Here is a 17048-nt window from a genome sequence, read left to right on the forward strand (position 1 = left end):
TAAAAATTACTAAGAATGCAAATAAAAATTCATTTATGATGATTGATTTTCAGCTATTTTCAAAACAAATTTAAAAAGAAAAATTATATTTCTAACTAAAGTAATTTTGAATAAAGAAATAGAGTTGAATGAAACTAATTTTAATAATCAATGGCATAGATAAAAAGTAATAAAACTTCCAAATATTTTTGTAAAAGTTGGAATAACAGTAGAATTATGAAAAATTGTTGGCGAAGACGCAATTATATGTACAGAATCGAATTTTTGGCAACTGATTGTCCGACTCCTCGTTTAATCCGGGCAAAATTATGAGCCTAAGGAACTTAAAATTCCCGCGGCAATCAACCACTAGCTAAATATATACTTAGAATATAAAATAAACAATGGAAAGTAAAGAACGAAACTTTTTAACATTTCGCATGCCAACAATCATACTCAAACAGGTGTAGTACGACGCGTACGTCACCAAACAAAAACAAATAACTGTGGAGAACTATAACTATACTACAGTCCACCAAATTCAAAAAATATCTAGATTTAAAAATATCCGGTTTTCTGATAATTCCGGATTTTTGGTAACGGTACTGTACAGTACATCTGATATAATAAATTTAAAATAATACATTTATTGGGAAGAGCTTAATTCTAAATTTAAACGGTAACTATTAAAATAAATGAAATATCGTACATCCAAAATAATTGTTTTTAAACGTTGTAAAAACTGATATTTTGACATAACATGACTGTGGTTTCAACTTCTACCCATAAGAAGCAAGGTCTATCTATACACACAAGGTGGGGACATGATACCGTGATGCATCGTGACAGTCGCCATATTGAGTCTTTATATATATATTTTAAAAATGGTTTGGTGTTCAGCAATTGTAAAAATTCAACAGCCAAAGGTATAAGATTGTTCCGTTTTCCCTCTGACAAGATCCAGGAGAATGATGATTTAAGATTTAATTTATAAAAATGTTTGCTCTGAGCTCTTGTTTGCAGTTTGTGTAATGCAAAAATGCACATGAATATAGAAAACTAAATATATTTTTATTTCAACTAATATCTCCAAATTTCTTCTCTAATTTTGCATTTCAAAACTAACTAAATTTGTCTTTGTACTGTATTATACGAACCATTGACAGCTTTTTATTTTGAAACCTATTTAGTTAAAGCCTTTAATTATATGTCAGAGTAATCTCTAAACGAAAAGATACTCTATTTGAAATTATAAAAGGAATTCCGAGGTTCAAACTCGAAGGAACGTGCAGTTTACTGCACGCATATAGCATGAAATCTATACGGTGACTTTGTTATAATTGTTTTTACGGAGAAATCAATTTTAAATTATGAAAAATACGATTTTTATTATAAATTTTTAATTTAAATTATGAAAAATATACATTTCATGCTGGATTTTCAGTTTGAATGATTAAAAATATGATTTTTCATTATAAAAAATGGAGTAATAACTTTTCCAATATTTTGTATTTCTGCACACGTTTGATAGTGCCGCTATCTTGTGAGAATAAATGAAAACTATTTTAGAGGAAAAATTTTCTGTAGCCAACAGTTTTAAGAACTCATTGCGGTGATATCTTAGTTTTCGTCGATAATCCGTCTGAAAACAATCGGCGAAATCCGAAACCGACGAAAACCGAGGCAATTATCTCTATATGAATCAATGTAAATCCAATTAATTCGTTCTAGACACTCCAAAATACATACCAAAAACACATTTTATAAAAAATAAATATAGTGTTTAATCCTAAAAACAATACGAAATTAATATAAAATGAATATAAAAGCGGCCGATATCAGCAATCAATGTCGCTTTCGTATTTTTCAATGATTTCCTTCTTCATCTTCGATCGTGTTCCTGGCCTTTGAAGGGCTACTGGCTCTGGAAACGTTCTTTGATCCTATGATGGAGCAAAAAGGAAAGAAAAGGAATGAAATTGTTTGGCTAGAGGCGCGGGGTAATAATGCTCACACAGGAAACAACGCCACAATGAGCTGGAAAATACGTGGGTCGCCCTTATGTTTTCGCAAAATTTGTAGCGAGGTCACGAGGGCAAGCCGACACTTAAATTGATTTTTATTTCAATTATTATTATTATTATTTTATATTCAAAATGGTGCAAATATTCGTGCCAAAAATACTTTTAACAATTTTTGAGACTTTACAATACGTTTTATACGGATTATCGCTTTCATCTTGGGGTGGGGCGGTATGGTTGGTCAACTGATCGAACAAGTAAGTTTGCAAAATTGTAATATTTAATATTATATAATTTAATACTGTAGAATAATTAAAAGAAATTCTAGTTTCTCTTCTATTGTGCATTTCCTATTTGGAAAATGTCTACGTAATTAAAAACGTTTAGAATAAAATAAGCAAATCAATATTGTCGTGTTACATTATGATTAACTAAGGACCTTTCTTATGGTGGGACCAGCTGAGCACGTTTGGTTCAGGTTTCACATTTAAGGGGGCAAAACGCAATTTATAATGCTTTTTTGTTTCTCTAATGTAATGAGACATCAAAATGTTAAATAGTTCGACCTTTCTTTATATCTACAAAGCCCTATAATGACATTTGTTAAAATTTTTATTTTGTTTTTAAATTAAAAAGATTTAAAGATAAATGAAAATTAATTTTTAAGATCATTTCTTCTATATTTACTATTAACTATTTATCAAAGTAAGTAACTTTTATTTATTTGATAACATAATCATAAATTTCTTTTTTTTTTTTTTTTTTCGTGAAGCATTTCACAATCGATTCTCCCTTAAAGCAAAATGTATGATTTTACAGGTGAAAATATTCTTCAAATTGATAAAACAAGATGCCGAATTTTAATTTCTGGCTGGTTATTGGCACTTTTGGTGTTAACACCAACATATAGTGGCATTTTAACCTCATTGTTAACCATACCAATACCTTCGTTAGTGGCTGAAAACATAAAAGAATTAAACGAAGCCGTCAGATTAGGGAAAGTTAAAGTAGGAACAGCAATATCATCGACTTACTATGACATTATAGCTGTAAATATCTTGTGAATTTTATAGGCTATTCATTACTTAATTACATTAATTGATGGAATAGAAAGAGTTCTAACTGATGACAATTATGTCTTTATATGTTCTGAAGAACATGGTATATATTTTGCAACTAAAAATGGTTTAGAAAATTATTTTATTTCCAAAGATACGTTTTTAGAGACACATAATGCCATAGCCGTAGCTAAAGATTTTCCTCTTACTGCAGAATTTAATAAAATGTAAGGATTCTTCTTAATTCTGTTTCATTTCTGAATTATTTTATTAAATTTTCTCTTTACTTTCAAAGTATTTCTAGACTTTCTCAAGGAGGTTTCTTCAACATCTGGTATCGACAATTAATAGAGAGAGAATATTTTGTAGAATTATTTAAATCAGGGATGAAAGGCTCTGAAAAAATGGAAGAAGGATTTGGTGTCATGAAAAGTCCTTTTATTATCCTAATTTCAGGTCATATATTTGCTACAACTGTATTTTTTATGGAAATAATTCTTTCGCGATTTATTAAAACTTTGTGACTTTATTCAGCACATAAAATTTAAGTGAGATTATTCAAATCTCCAATGTATCTAGATTAATTTTGACTGAATAATTAGAAAAAATAATGTATTATGCTGCTTTTAAATATATTTTTTTCCACGACTTCAGCTTGTCCAAAAGTCAGTTAACCGATATATATATATATATATATATATATATACATACATACATATATATACTATATATATATTTTAAAAAAGTTAGAATCGGTTTACAACAGCTGTACATTATTATTTATAATTCAGTTGCTTCTAATTAGGGTTTCTCAAACGGGATCACGGGATCCCGGGATCCCGGTTGTTTTTTTAACCCGGGAAATATTCCGGGAAATCCCGCAAATTTCTTAAAAATTTACTTCTTTCTTATTTTGTGTTAAGGTTGGGGAAATTTTGCAAATAGAAAGTATAATTAACTCATAAACTGTCAGAATACATTTGTATGTATTAATTTTAAACCTACTTATTAGTTTTTTTTTTAATTTTTACCCGTTATGGCACATCACGTAACTTATTTGTGACAGGACTCTCAAAATTCTTTACCTGTAATATCTGTAATAATTGTGCTTACGTTGTCTTAAATTTTAACCATGCTTAGTAGCTTCAATAACTGCGTAACGCCAAGTTGTGCAAATTGGGCAAGGATACAAACGAGTACGAAGTCTGCAAGTATGAAGTTTTTCTTCATAACCTGCTTATTAAAGACAAACGAACTGCCGAATTATTGGGCTATGATCTTTCTATTAAAGCAGCCGAGGTAGACAAATCAAGGATACTAGAGAATAAAAGAAGTACTACAATCTCAAAACGAACTAGAAATCTTTCAGGATACAGATGAAAACACATAATATTTGTCTTCTCTTAAATGCATTAAACACGATTCCAATCACATCAATTGAATCGGAAAAGGCATTCTCGGTAGCAAGACTTTTTATTACTAAAATAAGAATTAGATTGACTGATCGGAGTATTGACCATCTTTGCTTTTTAAAATCTTATAAAAATTTACAATATTTTGTATTAAATTTTATTTAAAAAACGAAAATTGCCTTCTAAGTTAGAAGTTTGATCTAAGTTCATTTTTTTAAAACTCAATTCAAAGCATTTGTTGTTGTGTTGTTGTATGCAGTTTCCAGCAAGCTCTAATAAATTTTTTCTATTTGTGAAAATTTCTAGTAGTTCAAAGGAAATTTTTAATATATATATCTTACACAACGTTATTAATATGATTTTGGAGGTTGCGGAACGTATTAAATTACTTTAAAAGACGAAAAATAATTATATCATTTGATTTCATGATAATTTGTATATGTTAAAAATAATTAATTTTGTCCCGGGATTTCCTGGGATCCCGGGAAACAGTTCACTTTTATCCCGGAATCCCGGAACAAGCAAAAGACCGGGAAATGAGAAACCCTACTTCTAATAGAGTAGCTAATTGTCGAATAATAGCATGCAGCTCTTCTTATAACCATTCTTAAAATAAGCATTCCCTATTCTGCAAATATAAAAGAAATAATAAACGATACTTGTCCATTGACCCATGCAACTTCGTCGTATGTTGACCAAAACCCCATTCTTCCTTTTTAAAGCCAAGTTAGCCCGAGTGCAACTACCGCCACCTTGTAGAATCTTTCAGGTATCAAAGCTGGGTGATTTCTCCCACACAATCTGAAGTTCTCTTTCACTAAAATTCGATTCTTAACTCTTTAAACAGGAATTATTTTCTATTTTGTGGATGGAAAACCTTCCTAATAATCGTAGGTAATTGACGAGAATTATTTACCATAGTCCGAATAGCGAGAGAGTAGACACGAGTGTGTCTGAGATGCAGCGGCACCCGCAGACTATGTGAAAAAGGGGGCACAAGCTATAAAAAAGAGCATCAGCTTCATCTTCTGCAATTAGCTTCAAACTCATAGGATCGCTGATACGACGTCGGATCAGTAATCCTATAAGTTTGAAGCTGATCGTATAATGCTACGATGCACTTTTTTTATAGCTTGTTTGTCCCCTTTTCCTGCGGGCGCCGCTGCATCTCGAGCAGACACGTGTCTACTCTTTCGCTACGCGGACTTTGGTAATTAATTTTCGTCCATTACCTACAATTATTAGTAAGGCTTTCCACCAAAAAACAGGAAAAAATTCCTATTTAAAGCGTTGTGAATCGAATCTTAGAGAAAGAAAACTTGCAGATTGTGGGGGAAATCACCCAACTTTGATACCCGAAAGGCCGATCGCGCCGGGCCAATCGGAAGTTGATCGATTTATAGTAGCTTTACAAATTGCAATTTACAGGGAATAAATAGATTTAAGTTTGGAATTTATTTATTAGAAAAGTTATAATATATTAACAAATATCTGTCAATACGTGAATAAAATAACAGAAAAATATTGTTTCTATTTTTTTGTTAAAATTATTTTTGTAAAAAGTTGTCACCAGGAGTCGTTAACGACAACAACACGAAGTTTTTGGTGGGATGGTTGTAAGTTTGTTTTTCGATCAGAAATTGATTTTATGTGTGGTTTTTGTAAATCTGATTAGTGATTTTGATTAAAATAAATGAAAATGTGGAGGAGTAAATATGTTGCTGCTGGTGTAAGGACTGATTCGGATAAATTACTTCAAAAATTTGTTGAAAATGATGTTATAGAGTATAAAGAGTTTGCAAAATTCTGGAGGGAAATGAACTTCTCTATCATTTTTATGTAAGTAAAAGTTTTCCTGAATATTTGTAACACAAAATGAAATTGTTTTAATGATATATGTATATAATTACATTGAATAACAGAGATTACACCATAATTTCTGTATATTAGCTGATGGACATGAATTAGAAACAGAATCTTACATTTTGAGAATTTGTCAACAGGATGTATCTGTATACATTTATGCTATAAAGTTGGTCACTGTTTTCTCTGAGCAACTAGCGTAAGCAAAGATTGTAAATGATGCTTGGAACCGTGTTTTGTGCTAAATTGAGATTCGGATTGATTTGAACTTGGATTCGTTGTTGTGGTAAGGTGATATTCTGGGATACTGTCTACTAGGCTATCCGTAAATGTGAGCCAGATGTCTGGGTAACAAAATAAAAGATCAATAATGTGAAGACCACATTTCCCCCCTCCAAAAATACCTCGATGTAAGGAATACCAGAGAGAGTAGACCAGAGGTGGTAGATCAGAAGCGGTCAGACAGAACCAGGACAGAGGAGAACCAGAGAGACAGAAAGAGAAAGATATACAAGAAGACAGAGAGAGAGAGTGAAACAGGATCAAGAGACTGACCGACTGTCTGAACAGACGAGAGAAGACATCTTGTTTACCTGGTATCTTGTGAGTCGCGTAGTTTGAATACCCCCCGTTAGGTATCCCCCTCGTTGTATAGATAAAGATAGGCAAATTTCCAAAAATCGGATTTGATAACTTTGTTCTGAACTTTCATTTTTTTTGCTAATAAATTTCCTTTAATTGATTATATATGACTCTGCATTCTTCCTCCTAAGAGGCTCATGCCTGGACTTCGGAGTGACTCTTACCTTTGCGCCTTAATCATTTATTTCATCTCAATCGGCGGTGTGTCCGGTAAAACACACCTGGTGGCAGGACCCTACCCAAAACGTGAATAATATAAATCTTAATGGCCCTGAGCCCCCACAATAATAGACAAAATACAAACTTTTTGTTTTCTTTATAAAAATCACCATTTTTTTCTACTGATCTACCTTCTGGTAAATTTAAATGGTTAATGTTACCTATGGTTCTAAGATGGTGGCTCATCTGATTCCAGCAAGGAAACTGTGGGGATGCACGTTCTAACCTAACCTAACCTATTCTAATAATTTTGTTGGTAATAATTATGGTAATTTATTAGAATAGGTTAGGTTAGGTTAGAACGTGCGTCCCCACTGTTTCCCTTCTTCTATTTGCTGGAATCAGAGACGAGTCGCCATCTTGGAACCATAGGAAACATTAACCATTTAAATAATATTTTTTAAGAAACGAGTTAAAAGAAGTCTTTATAATTAAACATATTTATATGTTTTACATACTTTATTTATTTATTTATTTTAAATAGAAAAGTTCCAAAGGATGGTTGATATCTACCCCAAAATTAACAAATATACATATAAACAGACAACAACTACATAAAATTACAAATACACATTACATTATACATTATAAATATAAATACAATATAAATCAAAACAAAAAAAAAATCATAAAAGTTCTTCAAAAAACTTTTTACAGTCACCACAATATTACTGGTATACAAGACAAACAAAGTATGTAATTATCAAACATTTTGTTGTTCGTTTAATGAATAGTTTAATCGAATTTTGCTAGTTTACTTGGTTATTACATATTTTGTTTAAAAGACTGTGTTTTCATAGAACTGCTTTTCTTTGATGTGCTTGTTAATCAATTCTGGCATTAAAAAAATTAATGATGCTATACTATATTGTTCCAAAACATTTCCTTTTTCTAAGTTGGAAATAACTGAAAACTCTAGTTCGTAACTTATAACTCATACCTCGTAAGTCTTAACTATATTTATATACTGTATATTTTACCAATATTTACAAAAAATAATAATAATAAATAAATAAAAAGTATCTGCAAAATATGCTTGCTAAGCGTGCAAAAATTTTTAAGTTTCTGTTACCCAAAAGCTGTCACCCACTTGAATCGTGCCAATGACCCAGGCCCATCTGCCTCCATCAGTCCACCATCCCACAAGGTATAAATTACTACACTGATAAATCAAAATCTCCAAGGGCAGTGGGTGCTGCTGTTATCCTCAATGATCTAATGAAGAGGACTTTCTGGCAAGGTGCCTATAAACTGGATCCGTCTTGCTCCATCAACCAAGCCAAGTTGCTAGCCATCCTTAACACCCTCAGGCATATCCAGGATAATATTACCAGTTACAACAGTAAAAACATCAACATCATTAGTGACAGTCATGTCGCCCTTTACCAGATTCGTAAGCGTAACTGCCGCCTCCCATAATCAATAACAACTTAAAGATCCTATAAAAAATCTTCAATACTGTCAATATAAAATTTTACTGGATCAAAGGCCACTCAGGAAGCAGTGGCAATGACAAGGCAGACAATCTGGCCAAAAAGGCCTCCTCTTTATCCACTGTGTGGCTGCTACTCAATCTCCCTGTCCTGGGTTCCTCCCCCTTCTACTTTCAAACCTCCAACTAGCCCACCTTTCCAACTTTTTCTCAAATCACTCTCCCTCCTCCTTTCACCCATCCTTCTTATCTTTTAAGGCTGTAGCCTTAAAAGATAAGAAGGATGGGTGAAAGTACAGCCTTTTGAGTACAGCCTTTCTTCTTTCACATGTGTGTCACCCACTTGACCATCGTTCATTGTGGATTGCCCATTCTACAGCCTTAAAAGATAAGAAGGATGGGTGAAAGTACAGCCTTTTGAGTACAGCCTTTCTTCTTTCACATGTGTGTCACCCACTTGACCATCGTTCATTGTGGATTGCCCATTCTGTTACCCAAATGACTGTTGCCTAGTTGACCATTGCCTGTTTGTCGTGTAGGCCCTACCTGATATTCTGAAACTTTACTGCACCTCCATTTGGCTGATACCATTTGGAGGACCAAGTTCAAATCCAGGAAAAACTTTTGGAAATTTTATTATGAATGAATAAATTGGACATACAGTATTAGACCATGCTTTTCATAATCTGACCTCGTGAATTCAGTTGGGTCTATAAAGAGAAAAACTGAAGCTGGAAATATAAACTGTTGTGTAGGAAAATATTCGTGAATCAGAAAAACAATACTGAAAAACATATCCATAGCCTCTTTGCTTTTGTATGTTTCACACTGTAGGAACAAGAAGTTACAGTGGAGTTAATCTTTTTGTTTTGATATTTAAAATTGTCTAAAAATTTCCCTCTGATGATGGCTCATTTTAAAATTATTATTATTATTAAATCATTATTAAACATTTTTTTTATAATTTATACTTACGTAATCATAGTAATAAACTATCACAAATTCAACTTGAAGATGAGCAGGGAGAAAACCTGTTTTTAACTAGACAGTAAATAATTTAATTGAAGACTGCAATTGATTTATTTAATATTTTTCAAAATAACCACTGCAAGCTTTAATGCACTTTATCCAATGATTTCTCTAATTAAGGAAACATCTAGAAAAGTTAGCTTCTTCAGAGATAAATAAAACTTACAAACTTTTATTGTACTTTGCACATGGTTTGAAAACTATTATGCTATGTTTTCAGTTTATTTCTAGGACCATTCTCAGTTTAAAATTGACTCTTTCTGGTACTATAGTCAATTTTAGATGGTTCTACCTGAGGAAGGTCCTACAAGTAACTAGAAAATGTTAGTAATGTAATAGTTTTTAAACCACATACAAAGTGCAATAAGGTTCATTAAATTTTATTTATAATTAATGCTTTGTTTTTAGAAGACTACTTTATTCTTCAGACGGAGAAATTTTTATAATTTCTCTAGTACATGTTTTATTGACTCAAATCCTTTTCTTTTTAAAGTTGTAACTGCTATTCCTTTGTAATTACTCATTTCCCTGATCTAGCTCCTAATAACTTTTTTCTTTACCCAAACTTGAAAACTTTTAATTAAAGGAAAATGGTTTGAGTGAATAAACCTTTACAAGACAAACCAAAGAAAATTTTTTCATTACTGAAATGAAGTTTTTAAATATTTCCTGGTTTGGATAGATCATTGGAGAAATAGTATATTTGAAGCTCAGGGTGTTTTTTAAAGAAATTTCTTTATGATAGTATTTTGATTTTTTAACCATTCCTGGAACTTTTTGAACACCCACGCCTGAACTTTTATAATTTTTATTATTTATGCTTATTTCAACAAATTATATTTTTATTGTGCTTTTATTTAAATGATTTTAATAAAATTTAAAACAATTTTGTTTAATGTAGGGGAAGAAGAAGTTCCAAAGATCTAAGTGAGGTAATATTTTGAATAATTATATATATAAATAACCAATATAAGAAAATAAACCATTTTTATCTTTATTTACAAAAGTCTCACCAATTTGTTAAAAATTTGAACTTTTCTATTCATTATTAGAATAATAATATTATGATGTAGATCTTTAGTTTTAAATCTTATATCAATATAAGCTTTTATAATAAGAACAAATTAGTAATGAAATTTGAATAATGGTTTGTACATTAGAAGACAATTTATTTAATTAAAACAAACTTTATCCTAAAACATGTCTTTATAACATTTCTACTAACTGTATTTATTATGAATAAAATGTTAATACAGGGGGTCCCCGTTTAACGTGGCTAACTAAGACCAAAAAGCTACCACTTTAGTGAATCTGCATAAAGTGGGATCATAAATTCATAGAAAATCATATGAAAATGTTTAATTTGGACTTCAATAAAACAAAACCAAATGAAAAATACGAAAGAAATCTTTATTATTCCTATTTATACATATGTAAGATATTTATTATTAATATAATTGAATATCAGAAGTTATTTATAAATATTGTTTATTACTGAATTTTAGAAGGGCATGGTTGCACTTCATCATTTTCACTGACTGTTGAGTTTTGATATACAAAAGAAATGAATCAAAAGTATGCTGTTTCCTGCAGTTTGTTTTTATTTAATATTGTTCTATAACAAGATAACAAGTCTTTCATCCCATGCTCAAACTTTTCTCCCCGTTCATAAACTGGATCGTTTTAAAGAAAATAATTGATTTCATTACACTTTGCAAATGTGTAATGTAAACCATCAATGGACAGCCCATTTTCATTGGGAATTTTTTCCAAGTCTTCATCACTGTTTTTGATTTCTTCAATTGTATGCTGACATTATATATAATAATATATAAAATACTCTGCTATTACATTATATTCTAGACTGTATGAAGCATGTTTCTTTCTAGGAACTCCATGATCAGTTTTGCTACATTCTGTTGACATAATTTCAATAAGAAAATAAGAAAATGAAACAGAAAACTCGAATTGGAACTAAAATGACAAACGCATGCACAATAATGCATCTTGTGTATGGTGATGTGTATTAATGCACACGTAGATTATGTGATGCGAGAGGAAGTTACCATCTTCCAGGAAAACCTCGTAAGTGCAGGGAATTTTTAAGTGGTGTTCCACAGTTTTTTGACCATGTAATTATGGGAACTCGGATAATGAATACTCATTAAATGAGGACCCCCTGTAGAAAGTTTTATACAATAAATATGCTGTAAATATTAATAGTTTATTTAATTTTTTTGTTGAGTCTTGCTTCTTTACTTGGCTGTTTCTATCTTGATTTAACTTTGCCATATGAGATGATGAAATCACTAGAATAGTTTTTCAAAATCTCATTGAAAGATATTATATAGAATGAGCATTATTTATTGTGACACCATCAGAATGCTGGGCTGCAATTCTTAATCATATTTTTAATTTATTTAATTTAAAATACATGCTCTCCATCTCAAATTATTAATGTCTTTCTCCTGTAGTACATCATACTTTTCCTTTAACAATAGAGTCATGCCAGTCATCTATCGAGAAAATTTCACCTTTCAGGGAAAAATTTTTGAATTGAAATAACATGACTTCCAGGTTGTATCAGGTGTTCATATTATAGTTAATCAGGGCCTGCTGCCCCTAAGCTTCCCGTATCTGGTCTCATCTTTTATCTATCTAACTCTGTTCTTAAGATTAAGGAAAGACAGACAACGTATGACAGTGGAAATTTATAGGTCTGCAATTTTTTCAAATTGCAGCCCACCAATTCAGAAACTACTAAACAGGAAAAAACACTAAATATTTTAATGCAGTTAAAAACTTTTAAAAAACTGGCAAAGGCTCTTGACTTTCTCAGCATTCAAAAAAGAGGTTAAGGGGACCAAGAAGTCTGATAATTTTCAATTAAATTAAAGTATACAATTTAAATAACTAGATGCACATCTCAGCAATGCTTGAGCTTTTGAAAGGATGGAGGGTGAGGTTGAGTTTGAAGAGGGTGATAACAATGGTCTTAGTAACTAAAATGTAGATTTATTGATCTCAGTATTTACAATAATGAAACTGTAGAACACAAAGTCAGGAATATAAAGATTTACATGTTAAGGAATTCAGTTAGTTTGAAATATGGCTACTTTGAAATTCAAAGTGAAAATTCTATCTGAACTGTAATATGCATATGCATATAACTTGTTCATTTAGATTGAAGTGCCACTATGCTATAAGAGAACAATAGACCAAGAACAACTTTAATTTGGTCAATATGGCTTTGCTTCTACAATAACACATTTTTGGGTTACACTTTACACATGGACTAGCCTTTTTTTCCTCTTATCCTCCTCTCATCCTGCTTTTCTGAATTGCAAGATTGGATTACAAGTAGCAGATTGAGATATTTGTAGGACTCTAGTCTACTACTTTTGGTGCCATTTTAAAAATAATTTAGACTACATTTTGAGGAATTCTGCTTTACTTTTTATAAAACCTATTGACAACTTGTGAGGGTCTCTCCAGACACTTGCTGTTTACCTGCAGTTTATTTATATTATTATTATTATTATTATTATTATTAATTAATTAATTAACGAAAATAGTATTCTGCATATGTAGCTGTACTCCATTTCTTTAATAAATCACATCAATTACATGATATTTGGCATACTTTACAGAAACATGTAAATTTTGGATAATTTGAAACTTGATTTGAAGTTACGATTATTTCATCTCTTGAATTTTGAACTAATGAGGATTTCCTGTATTACATCCTGCTGACTGATTCTTCTATACTTTCATTCATTATGGTTTTGTCTTTGGACATGACATCATTTAAATTTCTGTTCAGCCACATTATTTCATTAAGTTCTATTCTTTCACACTATCAAAAAATTAAATTTTTTGAATACCATATTTACTTGCATATAGGACGAGGTGTGACTTTAAAGATCAAAATAAAGAAAATTAGATTTATTAATACAATTCTAATTTTATTTTGATTAATCACAAATAAAATATCAAATGCACATAAATGCACACATTGTCCCACAAAAATTACGGGCATTTTGAACTTTAAGGGAAAATATTGTAAAATCGACAATGTAATTTGTTCATGTGAAGCTAGACAATTAGGAATTTTTTTTTGCCAATTCTTAACAGTCAAATTCATTCTTTGTCATGAGTTTCTCCAAATTGTGATTTCCAAATAATCATCTGTTTTCACATGGGAATGAATTAAAACTTATATCGGGCTCCCATGTAATTTTGGAATTCAATTCAAGTGTTGCTTTTCGTATTGCTATTCATCTTTAATCCTGACAATACATAAGAATGATTGAAACAACCCAGATAAAATATTTTTGTTTATAAACACCAGAAGGTGAGAATCCGGTAAAAAATGCAAATACACAGTTTACAAAAATTATTGCAAAAATGAAAAGAATCCTTTGCTCACGTGTTTAGGATGACTTAGGTTTTTGAAAGAATGAAAAATGAATAAAAACCTCATCTTGTATGCAAGTAAATATGGCATTTTTTTTAGTTGTACATTAAATTGTATTTTCTTCTATTCCTAATTTTAAAATTATTTAAATTAATTATATAAATATGATTAAAAAACAACATAATTTATTATTCACATATAATTTTAATAGCTTTAAGTAAATGTGTTTTTTATTTCTGACAAAGTTAAATGTATTGTTTTAATTCAAAATTCTTTTATTTTTTATGAAGAATGTTTACATTGAACAATATTTATCGTATGCTTTTTTTCATAATCTTTATAAATGCATTTCAAATTTTGCTATTGAGATCTCTAGTAAAACTTTTAATGTTTTGAATAATATCCAATTATCTATCATAAAAATTTATTTTAAAAAAAAGAGTTAGAGAGATTTTTTAAAAATTAAAATACAGTAGAGCGTCGTTTATCCTTATCCGACTGGAAAGCTTTCGAAACGTCAGTTAATCGAAAGCTTTCCAGTCAGACTATCAAGGGGACCTTACGGTCTTGGAAATTCAGTTCGGGACGAGATTTCGCAGGTTAGTAGTATACCTCAAGGGTGTCCACCCAGAAAAATTTTAAAGCGCACTAGCCAGAAGATTCCGAAAAAAAAGGCTCTAAAGTTTTAAGTGCAGCTCATATACTGATCAATTTTACAGCATGGCAACGTAGCGAAATGGCTGAGTCTGTAGAGAGCTTTCTTGCCACGCTGGTGAGCTGGGTTCAATCCTACTGCTGCCTATTTTTTTTTTTTTTTTTTTTTAAATTGTTTTAAAAATTATACCTTTTAAAATAAAGTTAATAACCTAAAAATATTATTAATTAAATCATAAATAATTCTACTTTATTTATGAAATGACTGTTACAGCTAATTAAAATGTGAATTAAAGATAATATTTTATTTTTAAAAAGTTACATAATTTCAAACGCATTTTTAATGGAGGTAAATTAAAACTTTAATTACCACTATAACAAATTTTCGGGTAGGGTTTTATTTATATAAAAATTTGTCAATTTTTTATTTTACATACAATCACCAGAATGATAATTAGTTCTTGTTTTCGATGTTTTTATGATAATTATCATTCTGGTGATTGTATGTAAAATAAAAAATTGACAAATTTTTATATAAATAAAACCCTACCCGAAAATTTGTTATAGTGGTAATTAAAGTTTTAATTTACCTCCATTAAAAATGCATTTGAAATTATGTAACTTTTTAAAAATAAAATATTATCTTTAATTCACATTTTAATTAGCTGTAACAGTCATTTCATAAATAAAGTAGAATTATTTATGATTTAATTAATAATATTTTTAGGTTATTAACTTTATTTTAAAAGGTATAATTTTTAAAACAATTTAAAAAAAAAAAAAAAAAATAGGCGGCAGTAGGATTGAACCCAGCTCACCAGCGTGGCAAGAAAGCTCTCTACAGACTCAGCCATTTCGCTACGTTGCCATGCTGTAAAATTGATCAGTATATGAGCTGCACTTAAAACTTTAGAGCCTTTTTTTTCAGAATCTTCTGGCTAGTGCGCTTTAAAATTTTTCTGGGTGGACACCCTTGAGGTATACTACTAACCTGCGAAATCTCGTCCCGAACTGAATTTCCGAGACCGTAAGGTCTCCTTGTATGTCATGCTGAATGGAACGTTTTCAATACTAGATTGACTTCTAAAGTATAAATTTTTTTTGTTTTTATATTTTTCAATATATTTATTTTGTTTGTACAAAATAAAGAAATAATTTTTAACGATACAATAGCCATGATTATTATTATAAAAATTTTTGTTAGGCTTAAAATCTAAGAAAATTCAATGCAAAGTGACACTCAATGGAGAAAAATTTCAACATGGGATAAGTTAATATTTTTTTTTGTACATAATCAGTTATCTGAAAAATAAGTTATCTGAACAACCCCAGTCCCCAATTGATTCGGATAAACAATGCTCTACTATAATAATAATTAATGACTTGAAATGATTATTTTATGTAAGATAAAATATATCCTATTTCTTTTAAATTTTCTCTATCTCATTTTTATTTTCTGATTTTGTTGAGTGCTAAGTCATTTATGTTTATGCATCTTGCTTTTCTCTCTTTCATGTTCTTTGATTTTCAACTTTGTTTATTTTACTCTATATATTATGCTTAATTTTATGCTGGAAATAAATTGAGACTTTTTGAATATTTTTTGAGCTCTAATGATTTAAATAACTTAAAATTTTATTAATATAATGAATAGCATATAAAATTATTATTTTATGAACAAAAATGTAAATTTCTGTATTTTATAATGCTTATTTTTGATTTAGTTACAAGCTGAATGTTTTCGTATAGCAAAAATGTATTGGGATCCAAAATATTGTCTTGCATATTGTATTGGAGGATTCTTTTTGTTGTATGGTTTTATAAAAAGCAACTTACAAAACCACCACAAAGGGTAGGTTTTAGAATAACTATATATTATTACTACAAATTATAGTTATTATTGTGATTACTCTACTGTTTAAATATCCCGAGGAAAGATTGGTTTGGAGCTTTGAATACCATAATTAGCAATATAACTGGAATGCTACTCAAGCATTACAAGTTTGAATAGAATTCCAAAGCATTTTGGAACATCGAGCATTCCAAACTTTCTTGTATTAGTTCATTATGTTATACTATTATCCTATATAAAAATTATCCCTGAAACATTTATATAATTTAAATAATTCATACTTAATTTTTTTGTCAGTATTAATTTTATTCTTTTGTATTTAAGTTTGACTGTTTTGTAAACATCCAAAACAAACATTAAATTCAAAAGAAGTACAAGTTGAACATTCTTTTAGAACAGTTTTTCTTCTAGACCTTGATGGAGCCATTTAAAATGACTGAATATATTTGTAACTTGTCCTAAAAGTAAGC

At 30.1% G+C, this 17048-nt stretch overlaps 2 protein-coding genes across 3 annotated transcripts in view; both read left to right on the forward strand.

Moving 5' to 3' along the window:
* Positions 1–2803: 2803 nt before the first annotated feature.
* LOC136985659 (uncharacterized) lies at positions 2804–3582 on the forward strand. Its single transcript, XM_067282983.1, has 3 exons — positions 2804–3007; positions 3074–3285; positions 3354–3582. The coding sequence occupies exons 1-3, from the start codon at positions 2804–2806 to the stop codon at positions 3580–3582; spliced, it is 645 nt and encodes a 214-aa protein (XP_067139084.1).
* A 2590-nt stretch (positions 3583–6172) lies between these two features.
* LOC136985690 (snRNA-activating protein complex subunit 1-like) overlaps positions 6173–17048 on the forward strand; it is a 34188-nt gene continuing 23312 nt past the window's right edge. For both annotated transcript variants that reach the window (XM_067283020.1, XM_067283021.1), the window contains exons 1-3: positions 6173–6309; positions 10557–10587; positions 16451–16578. In XM_067283020.1, coding sequence (XP_067139121.1) covers positions 16462–16578 — 117 coding nt within the window. In that variant the 5' untranslated portion in view covers positions 6173–6309; positions 10557–10587; positions 16451–16461. The remainder of the gene's footprint in view (positions 6310–10556; positions 10588–16450; positions 16579–17048) is intronic.

This window comes from Centruroides vittatus, unplaced genomic scaffold (assembly GCF_030686945.1).
Source record: "Centruroides vittatus isolate TY-2023 unplaced genomic scaffold, ASM3068694v2 contig_975, whole genome shotgun sequence".
Taxonomy (NCBI): Eukaryota; Metazoa; Arthropoda; class Arachnida; order Scorpiones; family Buthidae; genus Centruroides; species Centruroides vittatus.